Genomic DNA, 19,375 nt, shown 5'->3' with positions numbered 1-19,375 from the left:
ACAACAATCTGTAATGAGATCTGGCGCCCTCTTCTGGCCTGCAGGGATATGTGCAGACAGAACACTGTATACAGAATGAATGAATGAATGAGTCTTTTCTTAAAAAAAAGTGTGTATCAGAACTTTGTGTGGTAGCACATCTATGCCGTCCCTGCACCTGGGGGGATTGTGGCAGGAGTACTGCTATGCATTTGAAGCCAGGCTTATACAGAGTAAGACTCCATTAAGAAAATAAACAATATATAGTTTTACTTCAAAATCACTACTCTACTTTGTTTTAAGAAATGGAATAACTAGATTGCAAAATCCCAGATTTTTTTCTGTTTTTACAATTTGTAAATGTTTCTGTTTGTTAAAAATAAATATTCTTAACTTCATTTATTTCACTTATCTTCTTTTATTTAAATGTCTCTTCAATAATTGTGTTTTGGTGTTACCTGTTCCTAGGTATGGTGCCATCTATTCAAATAAATACACAAGCTCATACTTTTGCAGTTTTTGAACCCCCAAGAAGGCCTTAAAAATGCACTAATATCTGTATAAAAAGCTTTGTGAAATGAAAGCAGAGGGCTGGGAAGATGGCTGGGATGGTGAAGGCACTTGCCGTCAAGCCTGACAGCTGAGCTCAACCCTCAGATTCACACAGTAGAAGCCAGAACCTGAGAGCAGCAGCCTCTGACCTTCACTCAGGGGTGTGGCTCACACACCTGAGCCATAAGCAGACAGATAAATGTGCTGCTAAAAAAGAAAGAAACTTAAGACTGGAGAGATGGCTCAGCGGTAAAGAGCACTGACTGCTCTTCCAGAGGTCCTGAGTTCAATTCCCAGCAACCACGTGGTGGCTCACAACCATCTATAATGAGATCTGGTGCCCTCTTCTGGCCTGCAGGGAGGGACACATGCAGGCAGAATGCTATACATAATAAATAAATCAATCTTTAAAAAAAAAAAAGAAACTTAAATCAGGACGGTTGAAAGCAGAATTTCAGAACTTACAAATTGAAATCTCGGTAATTACTCAGAAGGGCACAAAGCTATTGCATAAAATAGTCAAGTGGCTTATAATGTTCAGAAATCATAAATGTTTATTATGTACAAGACAGTCATGTGAGTATACTTACTGATATTTAGATTCATACAATGATCTTAGGTGTATTTTAATTTCCAGTTTTAAAAAAAAAATCTCTGAATTTATTATGGTTTGTAAGAGGCAGAATTTGAATTTGTATACCAGACAACCCCAACTCTAGGCTACACATTACTGTTTATATTTTCTATTCCTTGACACCCTGTTGAATGTGAGATATCCTAGGCAAACCAACATATTCTTAAAAACTCATTGTGATGGTCAGAAGGCCAGTTCTTGTGGATTATCTTTTTTTTTAAAAGTTTTTGTTTGTTTGTTTGTTTGTTTGTTTGTTTTGTGGAGCTGAGGATGGAACCCAGGGCCTTGCGCTTGCTAGGCAAACTCTCTACCACTGAGCTAAATCCCCAAGCCCGGATTATCTTAAGTAACAAAGATGAGTGGCTAACTGGTGTCACATTTCCTCAAGACAAAGGGAAATATGGAAGTCAGTGGGCATGGATGTTATACTGATTGATCCGCCTGGCTTTCAGCTTGATGAGCTGTCTTTGAGGATATGAATAAGAGTAAACGGGTAAGCATCTCTCCAAAATGATGCCAGATTCACCACATCTAAGCACGACGTAAAGTTTTTAAGGGAGACCATGGGAAAAGGTGTCTGAATGGCACAGGTATGTCCAGATAAAGGGGAGCTTCAAGGCAAGAAATAATACCAGAAATTGATGAGACTGAGAAGTCTCAGGAGTTCAGAAGACACAGGGTCATGGGGGCTGGGCAGTCCCAAGGATTGAAGTATGGATACACAGGTTGGGGAAAGCAGCATTGAGAGAACGTGTAAATGGGTGACCCGTGGTTTGTGACATTAAAAAAGATCACTTTGCCCTCTTCACAGTCAAGGAAAACCCCAACCCGATGGAGAGGGACAGCCACAAAGGGGGTCAGAACTGTAGGGTCACAGTTGGAAGAATCCTCAAAGATACTATACTTTGATCCATCCTGTAACCCTATAACCCAGTAGCCATTCTGAGGTTTGTATCTGTGGTAAACATTTGGCTGATTTTTGCTTCGTCTAACATCAAACTTTAAAGTACGTTTTCGAGCATAAACTCCCAGAGTCCAAGCACTCTTCTTAGACACATCCACTTCCCAGTAATGTTTTCCTGAGGAGAAACATTTGGAGCCCAAGACACCATTATTATAACACTTAAATGGCCAAATGGGCACAGATGACACTTGTCTGTGATCTTCTGAAAGAATAAGATTCAAATTTAGGTTTTCTGGATTAAATGTGAAGTCTGCTGCAAGGGAAAAAAGAAAGAAAAGGGTCAGGTGACAGATACAGCGGTAGCTTGTTGGATGACGTTGTGAAAACCGAACACTGGAAAGGATAGGGGAAAATAATATTGATTGATCGTGGGAGATGGTAAAACAACTCAAACATGCTATATAGTTGTGGTTTTAGGGCAGGGTCTTGCTAAATAGCCCAGGTTAGCCTTAGACATGCAGTTCTCCTACCTCATCTCCCTAGTGCTTGAGTTATAGGCATGTACCACCACACAAAGCCTTAGAGGAACACATTATGTGTACATGGTAACACAGGAGATGAAGGTGATGAGACCTCCCAGAACCAAGACTTCAGAAAGGGCAGCAGAACACAGTGATTTGAAGACCTGCAACTTCTTACCCCAGTAGCCCCGGACAGCTGTTAGCTCTGAAATGATAAAAGATTTGGTAATTTTATTAGAAGCAAACTTTGGAAGAAGTAATACTCTCTCTGGACGTAAGAAAGACAACTGGTAAAGGAGAGGACAAATCAGATCCTTTACAATTCTCCCTCAGATACAACCACATCCTCTTCCTCATAGAGTGCCCTCCCTGACCACCCTTCTCTCTTCACCTTTACTTTTCAACTTACTCCCTGATGACACAGGAGCCCTATACAAACACTCCCTGCTGTGCCCCACTCACTTCTAAACTGGCAGAGCATGTCTCTCAGATCAGGAGCTTGGAATATCTTCTTCAGTTTCTTAGAAACTGCTTTTGGCTTCTTCAATGTCCAGATCTGACTCCTAGGGATGAAGAAATATTTCAACCTTTCCATCTGCCACATAGTTGTTTTTCTAATACAACTATCCCCTTCCACATCATTGGTGTACTTGACACCCGAGGAGCCTCAGGGAAAGCCCTGACTCTGAACAGAGACATACGGGGTGACTTTCACCTCCCTTGAAATCTCATGGAAAAAATACAAATTTGGGTGAGAAGCATAGGGAAGACTTTGCTGCCTCACTGAAGTAGGGTGCAGATATATGAGTTCTCAAGGAAACTAAGGGCAAAGCCACAGGTCCTGGCTGTTTTGCACGGCTCTGCACAGACAGCCTGTGAGTTTGTGAGTAGTTCAAAGCCAGGATTCTAGCGGTACCCCACATTAGAGAGAATAGATGCTTAGGGGAAGAACAAAGCCTGAACTCCAGTGGTGGCCCACATCAGAGATAACAAATTGTAGTGGGGGAAAGTTTACACAAGAATAGTTCAGGCTCGGGCTGGAGCGATGGCTCAGAGGTTAAGAGCACTGACTGCTCTTCCAGAGGTCCTGAGTTCAATTCCCAGCAACCACATGGTGGCTCACAACCACTTGTAATGAGATCTGGTGCCCTCTTCTGGCCTGCAGGGACACATACAGGCAGAATACTGTGTACATAATAAATAAATGAAATCTTTAAAAAAAAAAAAAAAAGAACTACAAATCCCAAGATGTGTGTCTGTTTTTAAAAGTCAGTAATCTTCTATTCTCAGTGAACAAAGTAAGAATGATGAGTAGTCCTCATGGCCTCTCTGAGGCATTGGTCAGGCTTTCTGTGTACAAAACACCTATGAACCAGGAGATTCAGGAACGGCAGCAGGAAGGGAGTGAGAAATAGTGAAGTTAACTCACAGGAAAATGACTCTGAAATCTCTAATACCCTTTGTGGCCCTAACTCTGACTTAAACTGTCACATTCACTACCACTGAGTCTAGTTCATTCTCCACAGGGATAAGACGATCAAATCTTTACCTAGGACCAGCAGTTCTAGATAATGTGGCATCCAAATGCCCTTGATCTGGGAGAGATTTTTCCCACTGGCATAAAAATATTTGTAGTGTCTCCTGTTTTTTGTTTTTTGTTTTTCAAGACAGGGTTTCTCTGTAGCTTTGGAGCCTGTCCTGGACTAGCTCTGTAAACCAGGCTGGCCTCGAACTCACAGAGATCCACCTGCCTCTGCCTCCCGAGTGTTGGGATTACAGGCATGCGCCACCACCACCCGGCCTAGTGTCTCCTGTTTTAGTTTGGGTTTCTATTGCTGTGATAAACACCATAACCAGGGCTGGAGAGATGGCTCAGAGGTTAAGAGCACTGACTGCTCTTCCAGAGGACCTGAGTTCAATTCCCAGCACCCACATGGTAGCTCACAACCATCTGTAATGAGATCTGGCACCCTCTTCTATGTACAATAAATAAATAAATCTTAAAAAAAAAAAAAGAAAGAAAGAAAAAGAAAATTTGTAAAATAAAACAAAAACAAAAAAACCCAAAAACAAAACAAAAACACTCCACCATGACCAAAAACAACTTGGGGAAGAAAGGGTTTATTTCAGCTTACAGGTCCAGATCAAAGTCCATCATGAGGGGAAGTCAGGGCAGGGAGAGGAACTGAAGCAGAGACCATGGGGGTGGGGTGGGGTGCTGCTGAATCCTCATGGCTCGCTCAGCCTGCTTTCTTACATAATCCAGCACCATACACTACAACCCACATCAACTATTAATCAAGAAAATGACTCCTAGGCTTTACCTATGGGCTAATCTAATAGGTTCATCTGCTCAGTTGAGGTTCCCCTTTCTCAAATGACTCTAGCTTGTGTCAAACTGACAACAAAAACTAATAGGGACAACTACCAATCCATTCTTATTACATAAAAGCACCACTTGGAGTCACCCATACGCACCATTTCAAGACACCGCTCATATCCTAGGAAAAAGGAAACAAAAACACAAGTCACAAAGTGTGAGAAGTAGAGCAGGGTTAGTGAAATAAAGCAAAGGAGGCAGAGAAAGAATCAAGAGTAAGCTATTTTATCTTGATTTTTTTCTAAATAGCTTCTCAAAATGTGGCCCAGGACAGCGCCGAACTGTTGACCCTCCCGCTTCACTGCTGAGGTTACAGATACTCTACAGTGCTCTACCACTGAGCTAAATTCCCAACCCCGAGGTAGAACTCTTACATAACCAGTGTGAGGCCCTGAATTCAATTCCTTGAGTGCCTCCCCACCCCAGCTTGTTGTGTTATAAACAAATTAGATAGGTGAGAGGAGATGAACACATTCTCAGAACCAACCAATACTAATTCAAGAAGAGAGAAAATATGTACAGAATGAAAACACATTAAAAAGATTAGGGTGGTGGTGGCACACGCCTTTAATCCTAGAGCCAGGCAGATCTCTGTGAGTTCGAGGCCAGCCTGGTCTACAGAGCAAGTTCCAGGACAGGCTCCAAAGCTACACAGAGACACCCTGCCTCAAAAAACAAACAACAACAACAACAAAAAGATTAGATTGGCAGCCAAGCTTCATGCAAGGGGAAGCTAACCATGGCTTCACTTACTGAAAGTTTAAAAGAATAAATAACGCCAGTATTTTTTAAATTCTTTTTAAAAAAAATGTAAAATGGCTTTGTGTCATACTAAAATTGTTAAAGCATCACAGGGCTGGAGAGAGATGGCTCAGAGGATAAGAGCGGTGACTGATGGCTGCTAGGTCCTGGGTTCAATTCCCTGCTCCTCTAGAGGTTCTGAGTTCAATTCCCAGCAACCACGTGGTGGCTCACAACCATCTATAATGAGATCTGGTGCCCTCTTCTAGCAAGTAGGCAAACATGCAGGCAGAATACTGTATATATAGTAAATAAATAAATCTTTAAAAAAATTGTTAGTCGGGCGGTAGTGGTGCATGTCTTTAATCCCAGCACTTGGGAGGCAGAGCCAGGCGGATCTCTGTGAGTTCGAGGCCAGCCTGGGCTACCAAGTGAGTTCCAGGAAAGGTGCAAAGCTACACAGAGAAACCCTATCTCAACAAACAAACAAACAAACAAACAAACAAAAATTGTTAAAGCATCATAAGAAGAAACAAATAAGAGCATCATGGGGCTGGGGAGATATTGCTTGGCAGTAGTAGAGAGCTTGCGGACAAAAATGAAAAAAGGCAGTCAAGATGGCTCAGTCCCGGGGACCCATATGGTGAAAGGGAGCCCAGACTCCCACAAGCTGTCCTTTGATCTCTACATGTGGGCTATGGCATGTATGCATGCATACATGTGCTCGTACACACACACACACACACACACACACACACACACACACTAAAAAAATGTAATTAAAAAATTTAAATCCCAAAACAAATATTAAAACTCATGGCCATTATAATCATGATCAAATGGGATTTATCCCCTAAATGTAGGCTTGGTTCAACATAAATATATCAGTTAATGTGACAGACCATATGTTAGGATCCTGCCCTCACTCCTGCACATTCGAAGCTTGGGGTCTTGCATCTTACATCATCAGTAGACACTGGTGACTACGTACCTGCCTTAAAAAGCTGGACGCAGACCCCCACCCTCTCTGTTCTCTGTCTGTTCCCTCTCTGCTCCCTGCTCTCTGCTCTCTGCTCTGCTCCTGCCATCTTTCTTTCTGTCTAGGCCTGGCTCTCCTCCCTCCTATCCCCTACTTCTTTCTAATAAAGCTCTTTGTAACTCTGGTAGTCATGGCCATGCCCCTGACTTTTCCACTAGTAAACAGCACCACCACCAGCACCGTTTATCATAACCATTACCCTATTAATAGAATAAAGAATAAAAAAAAAATCACTCAATCTCAGAGATGGTGGGGAAAAAAAGCATTTGACAAATTTCTATATATGTTGATGTAAACACAAGAAGAAAGAGAGCATACAGGATTAGAAATAGGCAGCATCTTCAGCCTATCAAAAATACATAAACCCACTGGCTATACCTTAATGGCAAAAAATGGAATGGTTTCCCTTAAGACTGGAAAAGAGGCAAGAATATTGTCTTGCATGACTTCCATTCAACATTGAGTGTTATTAGCTACAGGAAGGAAAGAGGCAATGTCTCTGCACTCCGAGGCGAGGGGCTCAGCTCATTCCTACCTGTAGCAGCTCTGTAGTTGACCACTGGCACCGGCGCTCCAGATCTGAGAGAAGTTCCTTCACCAACTGTCTCTGTTGAGCTAGCTCAGCCTCGGCCTCTGCCAGGCTGGCAAGTATCAGCTGCTCCTCTTCCTGAAGTCTTTTTAGCTCTCTCTGTTCCTCTTCATTCAGGATTCTTCTGAGCTCATTAAAACCCCTTTGTATCCTTTGTCTCTCAGTCTGGATCTGGCACTGCAGGAATGGACAGCAGGAGAAAGAGATGTAATGAGTCTGTCAGGCTGAGGGTAAGATGTCCGTATAAGATGGTAGAACTTCAAACCAAGGCAGATGTAGATAGAATAACAGTCTGGGGGGGGCGTTATTTTTAATCTTCTATTTTCCCTTTTGTACAAGCAAACCCAAACAAAAACAAAAACCAAACAAGCCCCTCCTTGTTTTATCTAGGCAACCTCCAAAAATAATACAAGACTGGAATAAGGTGTAGATTGCAGACAAATATCTTAGGCACTCATGGCGCCCCGCATTAGCACGCCTGGTTTTGAAACCTAGAGAAAATTTTCTTTGCCTGGTGTCTTCCAGCAGAAGTGACAGTGCCTCGGAGGAAAAGAGAAGAGCAAAGACTCTTCCAGCCTTTAACATTATACAGTTTATCTTTGAGTTCAATTCCAAATATTTACGTGTATTTACAAGTCGGCTCCCCATCCCTCATCCCTAAAAAGGAACTTATCAGATAGCTTTGGACTTATTAAATGTCAAGGAATAAGGTGAGGGGCCTAATTGGATTAGGACCAAAGGCTCAGGTTCCTCTCAGCATCTCAAGAAGCATCTCCTGCCTTCCAAGACATTCTTTCTTCTTTGATGTCAGCTTCTAATTTCTCCGCCTTCTCTTGCTCCTCCCTCAGCCTCTGGAGAGCTGTTTGGAGATTCTCCTGTGAGAAAGGAATCATATCTGTCATGCTTTCCACCTGGACAGAGAACTAACAAAGAAACCAGGTTGTTCCCAGAAAAGACCAGTTTGCAGAAGACACAGAGGAAACTACGAGGCAAATGCATTCTTTATCCCTAGAGGAGCAGAGTCCTCGTTTGCACCCCCACGGGAGCCTGCACCCTTTTCCTTCCAGTAAGTATAGACCATGTAGCAAGTGCAATCCTTTCCTCACACTGATGATCTTCCCACAACCTGTTCAGAGTAATCCCCAGCAGCAGCCCTGCTGAGAGGCCAGCTGAAAGCATCCTCTCACCCATGCAACACAAGGGAAAGGCAACCCAGAAACCTGCTCCTGGCCAAGAGACTGTGTGTACTGCAGACCAATCCGTTATGTAAACGGAAAGAAAAGGCATTTCTAGGCATTCCTCATGGCCTTACCTGACATTCCTTGACTGCTTCCTCCTGGAGGAAGGTGTGGTGACCATGATGCTCTCGAGAACGCTCACAAACCCAGCAAATAACCTTCCTGTCTTCCTTACAGAAGAGAAGTAGTTTCTCTCCATGGTGTATACAGAGATCTCTCTTTTTCTCAAAGTTGGGATTCAACTCAACTTCCCTGAGTCTCTCTACTACGTTTGCCAGATGCTGATTAGCATGTAGATTTTCAAATGAAAATCTAGTACCACACACAGGACAGCTGCTTTCTCTTCTGGGGTTGATCACTGCATTCTTTTTGTTCATGGTGATGCAGGCTTGGCATACATTGTGGCCACAGCCTAACCTCAGGGGTTCTTTCAAAAGCTCTTGGCAGACGGGGCAAATGGCCTTCTTCTGTACATTCATTGGAACTGCTGAAGCCATTATACTGCTCCCCTGGTTTTTCTTGTCCTAACTTCTGAGGCTCTTCTTTCTTAAGGACTGCTGGCTGGCTAGGCAGATTATAAAAGGACAGTATATCAGTCTGAAAAGACAACTTAAAACAGCACGGCCACTTTGTATCCTTCAAGGTGGATGATATGAAGGCAAAAAGCACTTAATTTTCAGCTGTGAATGGACAGAATCTGAAACAAAGAAGAAACCAACAATAATTTGGTGAATGGAACAGAATGTAGTGGCAGCCCAGAAGAGTAGGGGCTGAGGTAACATGAAGAAAGAATGAGGAACCCAGCAAACACAGCAAACACAGGCCTTAGCATTGTGCAGAGGTGCAGTGTGACAACAGAAGACCTGGAATCTGCACAGCGCACTGGCAATGGGCAAGGCCTCTCTTTTCTTTCTAGAATTTGGCCACAAGAAACAATGTTCGGCTGGGTGGTGGTGGTGGTGGTGGTGGTGGCGCACTCGGGAAGCAGAGGCAGGCCATTTTGTGAGTTTGAGGCCAGCCTGGTCTACAGAATTAGTTTCCAGGATAGCTGCCAAGGCTACACAGAGAAACCCTGTCTTGAGAAACCAAAAATTAAATTAAATTTTAAATCATATATTTCAAGTAAAGATCTTACTGAGAACAAGAACAAACCAATGCCAAAATTAGTAGAAAGAAATAAGAGATTTTTTTTTCAAGACTAGGTTTCTCTATTTAACAACCATTGCTGTCCTGAAACTTGCTCTGTAGACCAAGCTGGCATTGAACTCACAGAGATCCACCTGCCACTGCCTCTCCAGTGCTGGGATTAAAGGAGTGTGCCACCACCGCCCAGCCTATAGGAGCTGAAATTAATGAAATGGAAAGAATAAAAGAATAAAAAGGATCAATCAGACAGAGTTCTTTAAAAGGGTAAACAGGCCGAAAATATCTTAGCCAAAAGGAGCAAAAAAAAAGAGAGAGGGGGTGGCAGCATATGATCTATACACATTGTATAAATGCACACAATTTAAAAGAACAAAAGATATAATTCTTAAAAGGTAATAAAAGCTAATGAACATAAAACAGATGTTCAACCTACTGTTTATTAGTACATAATAAAAAGAAAAGCTTGCCGGGCGGTGGTGGCACACGACTGTAATCCCAGCACTCGGGAGGCAGAGGCAGGCGGATCTCTGTGAGTTCAAGGCCAGCCTGGTCTACAGAGATAGTCCAGGACAGGCTCCAAAGCTACAGAGAAACTCTGTCTCAGAAACCCCCCCCCCCAAAAAAAAAGGGGCCAGGAGGCAGAGGCAGGTGGAACTCTGTGATACCAGCTTGGGCTATACAGTGAGTCCCAGGACAGGCTCCAAAGCTACACAGAGAAACCCTGTCTAAAAAAAAAAAAAAAAAAAAATTAAGGGGTCTAGAGAGATGGTTCAGTAGTTAAAAAGCACTTTTTACTTTTCTAGAGAATCCAAGTTCAGGTTCCCAGCATCCATATAGTGACTCACAATTATCCATAACTCATGTTCCACAGGATTTGAAACGCTCTTCTGACCTCTGAAGGTACACACACGGCACATATATTTTTTCTCTCATCCTCCTTTTTCTTCCTATTTTGATTATTATTTTTTCATTTGTATTTTGTTTGTTTTGTTTTTCAAGACAGGGTTTCTTTGTGTCGTTTTGGCTGTCCTAGAACTAGCTTTGTAGACCAGACTGGCCTGACTCTGCCTTCCAGGAGCTGGGATTAAAGGTGTGCACCACCACCACCACCACCACCACCACCACCACCACCACCACCACTGCCCAGCTTAATTTGTATCTTTGAGACAGGGTCTCAAGTAGACTGGCCAGGCCTCAAACTGTCAGGGTAACTAAGGATGACCTGGAGCTAACTTCTGACTCTCCTGCCTACACCTCCCAAGTGCTGGAATTATGGACATCCACCACAGCCCATACTTTCTCTTGAATGTGTACTTGTTCTCTGTAATAAAACTTTCTCCAACTCCTCACAGTGCCTCTCTCTGGATTCTCTCTCTGATTACAGCAAGAATCCAGAGACACTAGGTAGAGATCTCTCCTGGGCTCACTCTTTATCTTCGAGACCTCTCCAGCCTTCCTCACCAGCCATGTTCTCACAGCACCATCCTCCAGGTCCATCTCCTATTTCTCTCTCTGCAACTCCCGTGGAATGCAACCTCCTCCTCTTAATTCTAAGGGAAACTGACCTGTGTTAAAGCCTTCAGCTTCCTCACACTCTAAGAATTCTACAGTTTTGTTACTCTGAAGACTGAAAAGCTTTAATTTAATCTTCTAAAACTGTAATTCCGAGGCATAGGCATGCAGATCTCTGAGTTTGAGGCCCAGCTTGGTCTCGAGAGTGAGTTCCAGGACAGTCAGGGCTGTTACACAGAGAAACTCTTATCTCCCAAAACCAAAACCAAAACTAAAACTGATTCCATAGCATTATTTACCTTCTTGTATAGTCTAAAAGTTACTTAATTTATTATTATTATTCCTAGGTAGAGTGTAAGCTTGCATATTTATTTCATAGGTAGTAAATATTGAATGGACACTTAGTACACTTTTTTAATACCAGAAATGTACTTTATTTCCATTGAAATTTTCGTAAAAAAAAAAAAAAAAAAAAGTAAATACAGAAATCGCGATTAAAATCTGTGTTTGGCCATGATTAAACTTTTTCATGACAACAAGCATCTCCAGCCGTCAGATGCAGACTCAGAAAAAGGCAGGTGAAGTGAACTCTAAAAAGTGGCAGTCTTGGACAGTGGCAGGTGTTGAACCCATCCACCAACGTACCAAATGTTCCTATGTTAGCCTAACATGGGGAATACTCAGGGTCAGCAGACAGAAAACATCTTAGCAAGAATGTGAACACCAAGGGCTCTCCTCAGCCATGCTAACTTGTTAACTAGCTCTGAGCAGGAAGCAAGGAACTGACATCACCTGAAGACCCAAGCAGGAAGAATGAGTGACAAGCCCTAAGGCAGGTGAGGACACCAAGGTCACTTAAACTGAAGATGGGGGTTGGGGAAGGCACAGGCTTGCAGTCCCACCTACTTATGAGGATCATGCAGGATGATGTTTGAGCCCAGAATGCCAAGGCCAGCCTCAGCGGTGCAGTGAGATTAGTCTCAAAAATAATAAATGAATACATTTTTAAAAATCAGTGTTAGGCAAAAACAAATAGAGACCTAAGACTGGCGCGCCATAGGTACACAGGCTAAAAAGTGACACAGGGTTCAACTTCTTGTTCTCAAGTAGGTCAAGGGCTCAGGATGTCGGGAAGGTCACTGATAGCCCCGTAGTGGGAGCAGGAGGGGGGTAGAGGCTCTTCTTAGTCCAAGCCCCTGAAACTACAGTAGGTAGTTTCTAGTAGGTAGAGGGGAGAGCGGGGAGAAGGATCACGGGCGAGGGGGGAGGGGGAGGAGGAGGGGAGGGGAGAGAGTTCTTGAGATTCCAGACCTGTTTGCAAGGTAGAACATCACAGCACAGCTGCAGAGCAGGAGGAAATGGGAAGGGCTTGCCCTGGAGAAAGAAGGGCTCCTTTGGAAAGCAAGGCCTTCTTCTGCAACTTTCAAGTCGATTCCTCCCCAAACTCCTTTTCTCCCCTCACGTCACAATGGTTTCTGCGCGCTAAAAGATCTCCCCTAAGCTTCACTGAGTTCTCTCCTCCCAAGGTCTCCCTCCCTGAGCCCTGCACAAACCTTCGCACGCACCTTTAGACCCGCACGGCTGGGCCACGAAGGTGAAATCTTTCCTCCAGACTGAAGAAGCGCTGAGGAGAGCCAGGGGTAGGCTTTGCTCTGCACCCGGGTTCAGCCTACCAGCCCCTCCCTCTCCTGATATAGGGGAAAAGAAACCGAAACTCCAGACCTCCCGGAGCAGGGAAGAGGAAGAAACTTCTGAGCCCCAGGGCTGGCAAAACTCTAGGCCGCCGATAGAGGGCGATGCAGCAACTTTGGTGAGCCAGGGGGATCGGAAGACTTGACCTAGAGTTGTAATTTTCAGTGTCGCCAAGAGCTGGTAGAGGCCATGTTAAGGGAAGATTCCACTCAGTAAGAAAGCAGCCACGAACTCAGGAGAGGCAGGAGAAACCTTTATTAACGTATGAGCCGAAAATCAAACAAGTGGTCCAGTGAGCTTTACAGTCTCTTACAGCCTTTACACGTCAGCAGCAGCAGCATTTCTGCTGACTAGTCACTCTCTGAGGGTGGTCTCTGAGTTCCTTAGTCATTAAAGGAAGTTCAGTTAGGCGGGCTTACAGGAACAGAAATCGCAGGAAGACATAGTTTGCAGCCATAACAATGCACAGGTGTTTCTGAATAATAATAGCCCTTTGGTTGTGAAAACAGGATCTGCAACAAGCCTTTTGACTACTGTGACTATTTCAAGTGTCCCTGCCCCCATTCTCCCAAGACAGTGGCCTTTTTTTTTTCCTTTCCCAGACAGGGTTTCTCTGTGTAACAGCCCTAGCTGTCCTGCTCTGTCCTTGCTCTGTCGACTAGACTGGCCTCAAACTCACAAAGACCCACCTGCCTCTGCCTCGGAGTGGCTGGGATTAAAGGCGTGCACCGCCAATACCTGGCCACATAATGGTTTTTTTGTTTTGTTTTGTTTTTTTCCAGAGCTGAGGACTGAACTCAGGGCCTTGCACTTGCTAGGCAAGTGCTCTACCACTGAGCTAAATCCCCCAACCCCCACATAATGGCTTTTAACAAACAGGCAGAACTCTCACTTACTTCTAGGCTAGAGTTTCTCTTAAACTACCACAGCATTATATCTATATTCTCTCTCCCTCTCTACTCCCCACAACCCAAGCGGGGGAAGCTAGCTGCTAAATGCACATACACATCCCAGATGTGTGTCTGTTTTTAAAGTCCAGTAATCTTCTATTCTCAGTGAACAAAGTAAGAATGATGAGTAGTCTCTCAGGGCCTCTCTGAGGCATTGGTCAGGCTTTCTGTGTACAAAACACCTATGAACCAGGAGATTCAGGAACGGCAGCAGAGGGAGTGAGAAATAGTGAAGTTAACTCACAGGAAAATGACTCTGAAATCTCTAATACCCTTTGTGGCCCTAACTCTGACTTAAACTGTCACATTCACTACCACTGAGTCTAGTTCATTCTCCACAGGGATAAGACGATCAAATCTTTACTAGGACCAGCAGTTCTAGATAATGTGGGCTCCAAATGCCCTTTGATCTGGGAGAAGATTTTTCCCACTGGCAATAAAAATATTTGTAGTGTCTCCTGTTTTTTGTTTTTTTGTTTTTCAAGAGCAGGGTTTCTCTGTAGCTTTGGAGCCTGTCCTGGACTAGCTCTGTAAAACAGGCTGGCCTCGAACTCACAGAGATCCACCTGCCTCTGCCTCCCGAGTGTTGGGATTACAGGCATGCGCCACCACCCACCCGGCCTTAGTGTCTCCTGTTTTAGTTGGGTTTCTATTGCTGTGATAAACACCATAACCAGGGGCTGGGGAGATGGCTCAGAGGTTAAGAGCACTGACTGCTCTTCCAGAGGCCTGAGTTCAATTCCCAGCACCCACATGGTGCTCACAACCATCTGTAATGAGATCTGGTGCCCTCTCTGGTGCAGTACTGTTGACATATAAATAAATAAATCTTAAAAAAAAAAAAAGAAAAAAAAACAAGAAAATTTGTAAAATAAAAAAAAAACAAAAAACCAAAAAACAAAAACAAAAAACACTCCACCATGACCAAAAACAACTTGGGGAAGAAAGGGTTTATTTCAGCTTACAGGTCCAGATCAAAGTCCATCATGAGGGGAAGTCAGGGCAGGGAGAGGAACTGAAGCAGAGACCATGGGGGTGGGGTGGGGTGCTGCTGAATCCTCATGGCTCGCTCAGCCTGCTTTCTTACATAATCCAGCACCATACACTACAACCCACATCAAACTATTAATCAAAGAAAATGACTCCTAGGCTTTACCTATGGGCTAATCTAATAGGTTCATCTGCTCAGTTGAGGTTCCCCTTTCTCAAATGACTCTAGCTTGTGTCAAACTGACAACAAAAACTAATAGGGACAACTACCAATCCATTCTTATTACATAAAAGCACCACTTGGAGTCACCCATACGCACCATTTCCAAGACACCGCTCATATCCTAGGAAAAAGGAAACAAAAACACAAGTCACAAAGTGTGAGAAGTAGAGCAGGGTTAGTGAAATAAAGCAAAGGAGCAGAGAAAGAATCAAGAGTAAGCTATTTTATCTTGATTTTTTTCTAAATAGCTTCTCAAAATGTGGCCCAAGGACAGCGCCGAACTGTTGACCCTCCCGCTTCACTGCTGAGGTTACAGATACTCTACAGTGCTCTACCACTGAGCTAATTCCCAACCCCGAGGTAGAACTCTACATAAACCAGTGTGAGGCCCTGAATTCAATTCCTTGAGTGCCTCCCCACCCCCAGCTTGTTTGTTATAAAACAAATTAGATAGGTGAGAGGAGATGAACACATTTCTCAGAACCAACCAATACTAATTCAAGAAGGAGAAAATTGTTACAGAATGAAAACCTTAAAAAGATTAGGGTGGTGGTGGCACACGCCTTTAATCCTAGAGCCAGGCAGATCTCTGTGAGTTTCGAGGCCAGCCTGGTCTACAGAGCAAGTTCCAGGACAGGCTCCAAAGCTACACAGAGACCACCTGCCTCAAAAAACAAACAACAACAACAAAAAAAGATTAGATTGGCAGCCAAGCTTCATGCAAAGGGAAGCTAACCATGGCTTCACTTACTGAAAGTTTAAAAAGAATAAATAACGCCAGTATTTTTTAAATTCTCTTTAAAAAAAAATGTAAAATAGCTTTGTGTCATACTAAAATTGTTAAAGCATCACAGGGCTGGAGAGAGATGGCTCAGAGGATAAGAGCGGTGACTGATGGCTGCTAGGTCCTGGTGTCAATTCCCTGCTCCTCTAGAGGTTCTGAGTTCAATTCCAGCACACCACGTGGTGGCTCACACCATCTATATGAGATTGGTGCCCTCTTTCTAGCAAGTAGGCAAACATGCAGGCAGAATCTGTATATATAGTAAATAAATAAATCTTTTAAAAAAAGTTGTTAGTCGGGGGTAGTGGTGCATGTCTTTAATCCCAGCACTTGGGAGGCAGAGCCAGGCGGATCTCTGTGAGTTTCGAGGCCAGCCTGGGCTACCAAAGTGAGTTCCAGGAAAGGTGCAAAGCTACACAGAGAAACCCTATCTCAACAACAAAAACAAACAAACAAACAAAATTGTTAAAGCATCATAAGAAGAACAAATAAGAGCATCATGGGGCTGGGGAAGATATTGCTTGGCAGTAGTAAGAGAGCTGCGGACAAAAATGAAAACAAGCAGTCAAGATGGCTCAGTCCCGGGGACCCATATGGTGAAAGGGAGCCCAGACTCCCACAAGCTGTCCTTTTGATCTCTACATGGTGGCTATGGCATGTATGCATGCATACATGTGCTCGTCACACACACACACACACACACCACCACCACACACACACACTAAAAAATGTAATTAAAAAATTTAAATCCCAAACAAATATTAAAACTCATGGCCATTATAATCATGATCAAATGGGATTTATCCCCTAAATGTAGGCTTGGTTTCAACAATAAATATACAGTTTAATGTGACAGACCCATATGTTAGGATCCTGCCCCACTCCTGCCACATTCGAAGCTTGGGGTCTTGCATCTTACATCCTCAGTAGACACTGGGTGACTACGTACCTGCCTTTAAAAGCTGGACGCAGACCCCCACCCTCTCTGTTCTCTGTCTGTTCCCTCTCTGCCTCCCTGCTCTCTGCTCTCTGCTCTGCTCCTGCCATCTTTCTTTCTGTTCTAGGCCTGGCTCTCCTCCCTCCTATCCCCTAACTTCTTTCTAATAAAGCTCTTTGTAACTCTGGTAGTCATGGCCATGCCCCTGACTTTTCCACTAGTAAACAGCACCAACCACCAGCACCGTTTATCTAACCATTACCCTATTAATAGAATAAAGAATAAAAAAAAAATCACTTCAATCTCAGAGATGGTGGGGAAAAAAAGCATTTGACAATTTCTATATATGTTGATGTAAACACAAGAAGAAAGAGAGCATACAGGATTAGAAATAGGCAGCATCTTCAGCCTATCAAAAATACATTAACCCACTGGCTATACCTTAATGGCAAAAAATGGAATGGTTTCCCTTAAGACTGGAAAAGAAGGCAAGAATATTGTCTTGCATGACTTCCAATTCAACATTGGAGTGTTATTAGCTACAGGAAGGAAAGAGCAATGTCTCTGCACTCCGAGGCGAGGGGCTCAGCTCATTCCTACCTGTAGCAGCTCTGTAGTTGGACCACTGGCACCGGCGTTCTCCCAGATCTGAGAGAAGTTCCTTCACCAACTGTCTCTGTTGAGCTCGCTCAGCCTCGGCCGTCTGCCAGGCTGGCAAGTATCAGCTGCTCCTCTTCCTGAAGTCTTTTTAGCTCTCTCTGTTTCCTCTTCATTCAGGATTCTTCTGAAGCTCATTAAACCCTTTGTATCCTTTGTCTCTCAGTCTGGATCTGGCACTGCAGGAATGGACAGCAGGAGGAAAGAGATTAATGAGTCTGTTCAGGCTGAGGGTAAGATGTCCGTATAAGGATGGTAGAACTTCAAACCAAGGCCAGATGTAGATAGAATAACAGTCTGGGGGGCGTTATTTTTATCTTCTATTTTCCCCTTTTGTACAAGCAAAACCCAAACAAAAAACAAAAACCCAAACAAGCCCCTCCTTGTTTTATCTAGGCAACCTCCAAAAATAATACAAGACTGGAATAAGGTGTAGATTGCAGACAAATATCTTAGGCACTCATGGCGCCCCGCATTAGCACGCCTGGTTTTGAACCTAGAGAAAATTTTCTTTGCCTGGTGTCTTCCAGCAGAAGTGACAGTGCCTCGGAGGAAAAGAGAAGAGCAAAGACTCTTCCAGCCTTTAACATTATACAGTTTATCTTTGAGTTCAATTCCAAATATTTACGTGTATTTACAAGTCGGCTCCCCATCCCTCATCCCTAAAAAGGAACTTATCAGATAGCTTTGGACTTATTAAATGTCAAGGAATAAGGTGAGGGGCCTAATTGGATTAGGACCAAAGGCTCAGGTTCCTCTCAGCATCTCAAGAAGGCATCTCCTGCCTTCCAAGACATTCTTTCTTCTTTGATGTCAGCTTCTAATTTCTCCGCCTTCTCTTGCTCCTCCTCAGCCTCTGGAGAGCTGTTTGGAGATTCTCCTGTGAGAAAGGAATCATATCTGTCATGCTTTCCACCTGGACAGAGAACTAACAAAGAAACCAGGTTGTTCCAGAAAAGACCAGTTTTGCAGAAGACACGAGGAAACTACGAGGCAAATGCATTCTTTATCCCTAGAGGAGCAGAGTCCTCGTTTGCACCCCCACGGGAGCCTGCACCCTTTTCCTTCCAGTAAGTATAGACCATGTAGCAAGTGCAATCCTTTCCTCACACTGATGATCTTCCCAACAACCTGTTCAGAGTAATCCCCGCAGCAGCCCTGCTGAGAGGCCAGCTGAAAGCATCCCTCTCACCCATGCAACACAAGGGAAAGCAACCCAGAAACCTGCTCCTGGCCAAGAGACTGTGTTGTACTGCAGACCAATCCGTTATGTAAACGGAAAGAAAAGGCATTTCTAGGCATTCCTCATGGCCTTACCTGACATTCCTTGACTGCTTCCTCCTGGAGGAAGGTGTGGTGACCATGATGCTCTCGAGAACGCTCACAAACCCAGCAAATAACCTTCCTGTCTTCCTTAACAGAGAGAAAAGTAGTTTCTCTCCATGGTGTATACAGAGATCTCTCTTTTTCTCAAAGTTGGGATTCAACTCAACTTCCCTGAGTCTCTCTACTACGTTTGCCAGATGCTGATTAGCATGTAGATTTTCAAATGAAATCTAGTACCACACACAGGACAGCTGCTTTCTCTTCTGGGGTTGATCACTGCATTCTTTTTGTTCATGGTGATGCAGGCTTGGCATACATTGTGGCCAACGCCTAACCTCAGGGGTTCTTTCAAAAGCTCTTGGCAGACGGGGCAAATGGCCTTCTTCTGTACATTCATTGGAACTGCTGAAGCCATTATACTGCTCCCCTGGTTTTTTCTTGTCCTAACTTCTGAGGCTCTTCTTTCTTAAGGACTGCTGGCTGGCTAGGCAGATTATAAAAGGACAGTATATCAGTCTGAAAAGACAACTTAAAACAGCACGGCCACTTTGTATCCTTCAAGGTGGATGATATGAAGGCAA

The 19,375-nt window shown here is 43.8% G+C and overlaps 1 protein-coding gene and 1 pseudogene across 4 annotated transcripts; both read right to left on the bottom strand.

Moving 5' to 3' along the window:
• Nucleotides 1-1,451: 1,451 nt before the first annotated feature.
• On the bottom strand, nucleotides 1,452-12,983 carry LOC118574868 (tripartite motif-containing protein 34A-like). 4 transcript variants are annotated; one of them, XM_036175724.1, is made up of 8 exons: nucleotides 12,789-12,983; nucleotides 8,652-9,274; nucleotides 8,119-8,214; nucleotides 7,286-7,516; nucleotides 5,069-5,091; nucleotides 3,053-3,153; nucleotides 2,769-2,795; nucleotides 1,452-2,382 (listed from the first exon to the last, which is right to left on the bottom strand). In XM_036175724.1, exons 2-8 carry the CDS (start codon nucleotides 9,072-9,074, stop codon nucleotides 1,823-1,825), a joined length of 1,461 nt encoding a protein of 486 aa, XP_036031617.1. In that variant the 5' UTR covers nucleotides 9,075-9,274; nucleotides 12,789-12,983; the 3' UTR covers nucleotides 1,452-1,822. The 4 variants fall into 4 exon arrangements, 3 of the variants coding, with proteins under 3 accessions (XP_036031617.1, XP_036031616.1, XP_036031618.1); XM_036175723.1 differs by having other exon boundaries at nucleotides 12,801-12,983; XM_036175725.1 differs by having other exon boundaries at nucleotides 1,452-2,379; nucleotides 12,801-12,983.
• On the bottom strand, nucleotides 12,803-19,223 carry LOC118576832 (annotated as a pseudogene).
• Between the last annotated feature and the right edge of the window lie 152 nt (nucleotides 19,224-19,375).

This window comes from Onychomys torridus, chromosome 1 (assembly GCF_903995425.1).
Source record: "Onychomys torridus chromosome 1, mOncTor1.1, whole genome shotgun sequence".
In the NCBI taxonomy this organism is placed as follows: Eukaryota; Metazoa; Chordata; class Mammalia; order Rodentia; family Cricetidae; genus Onychomys; species Onychomys torridus.
This window is presented reverse-complemented; position numbering and strand designations above follow the sequence as displayed.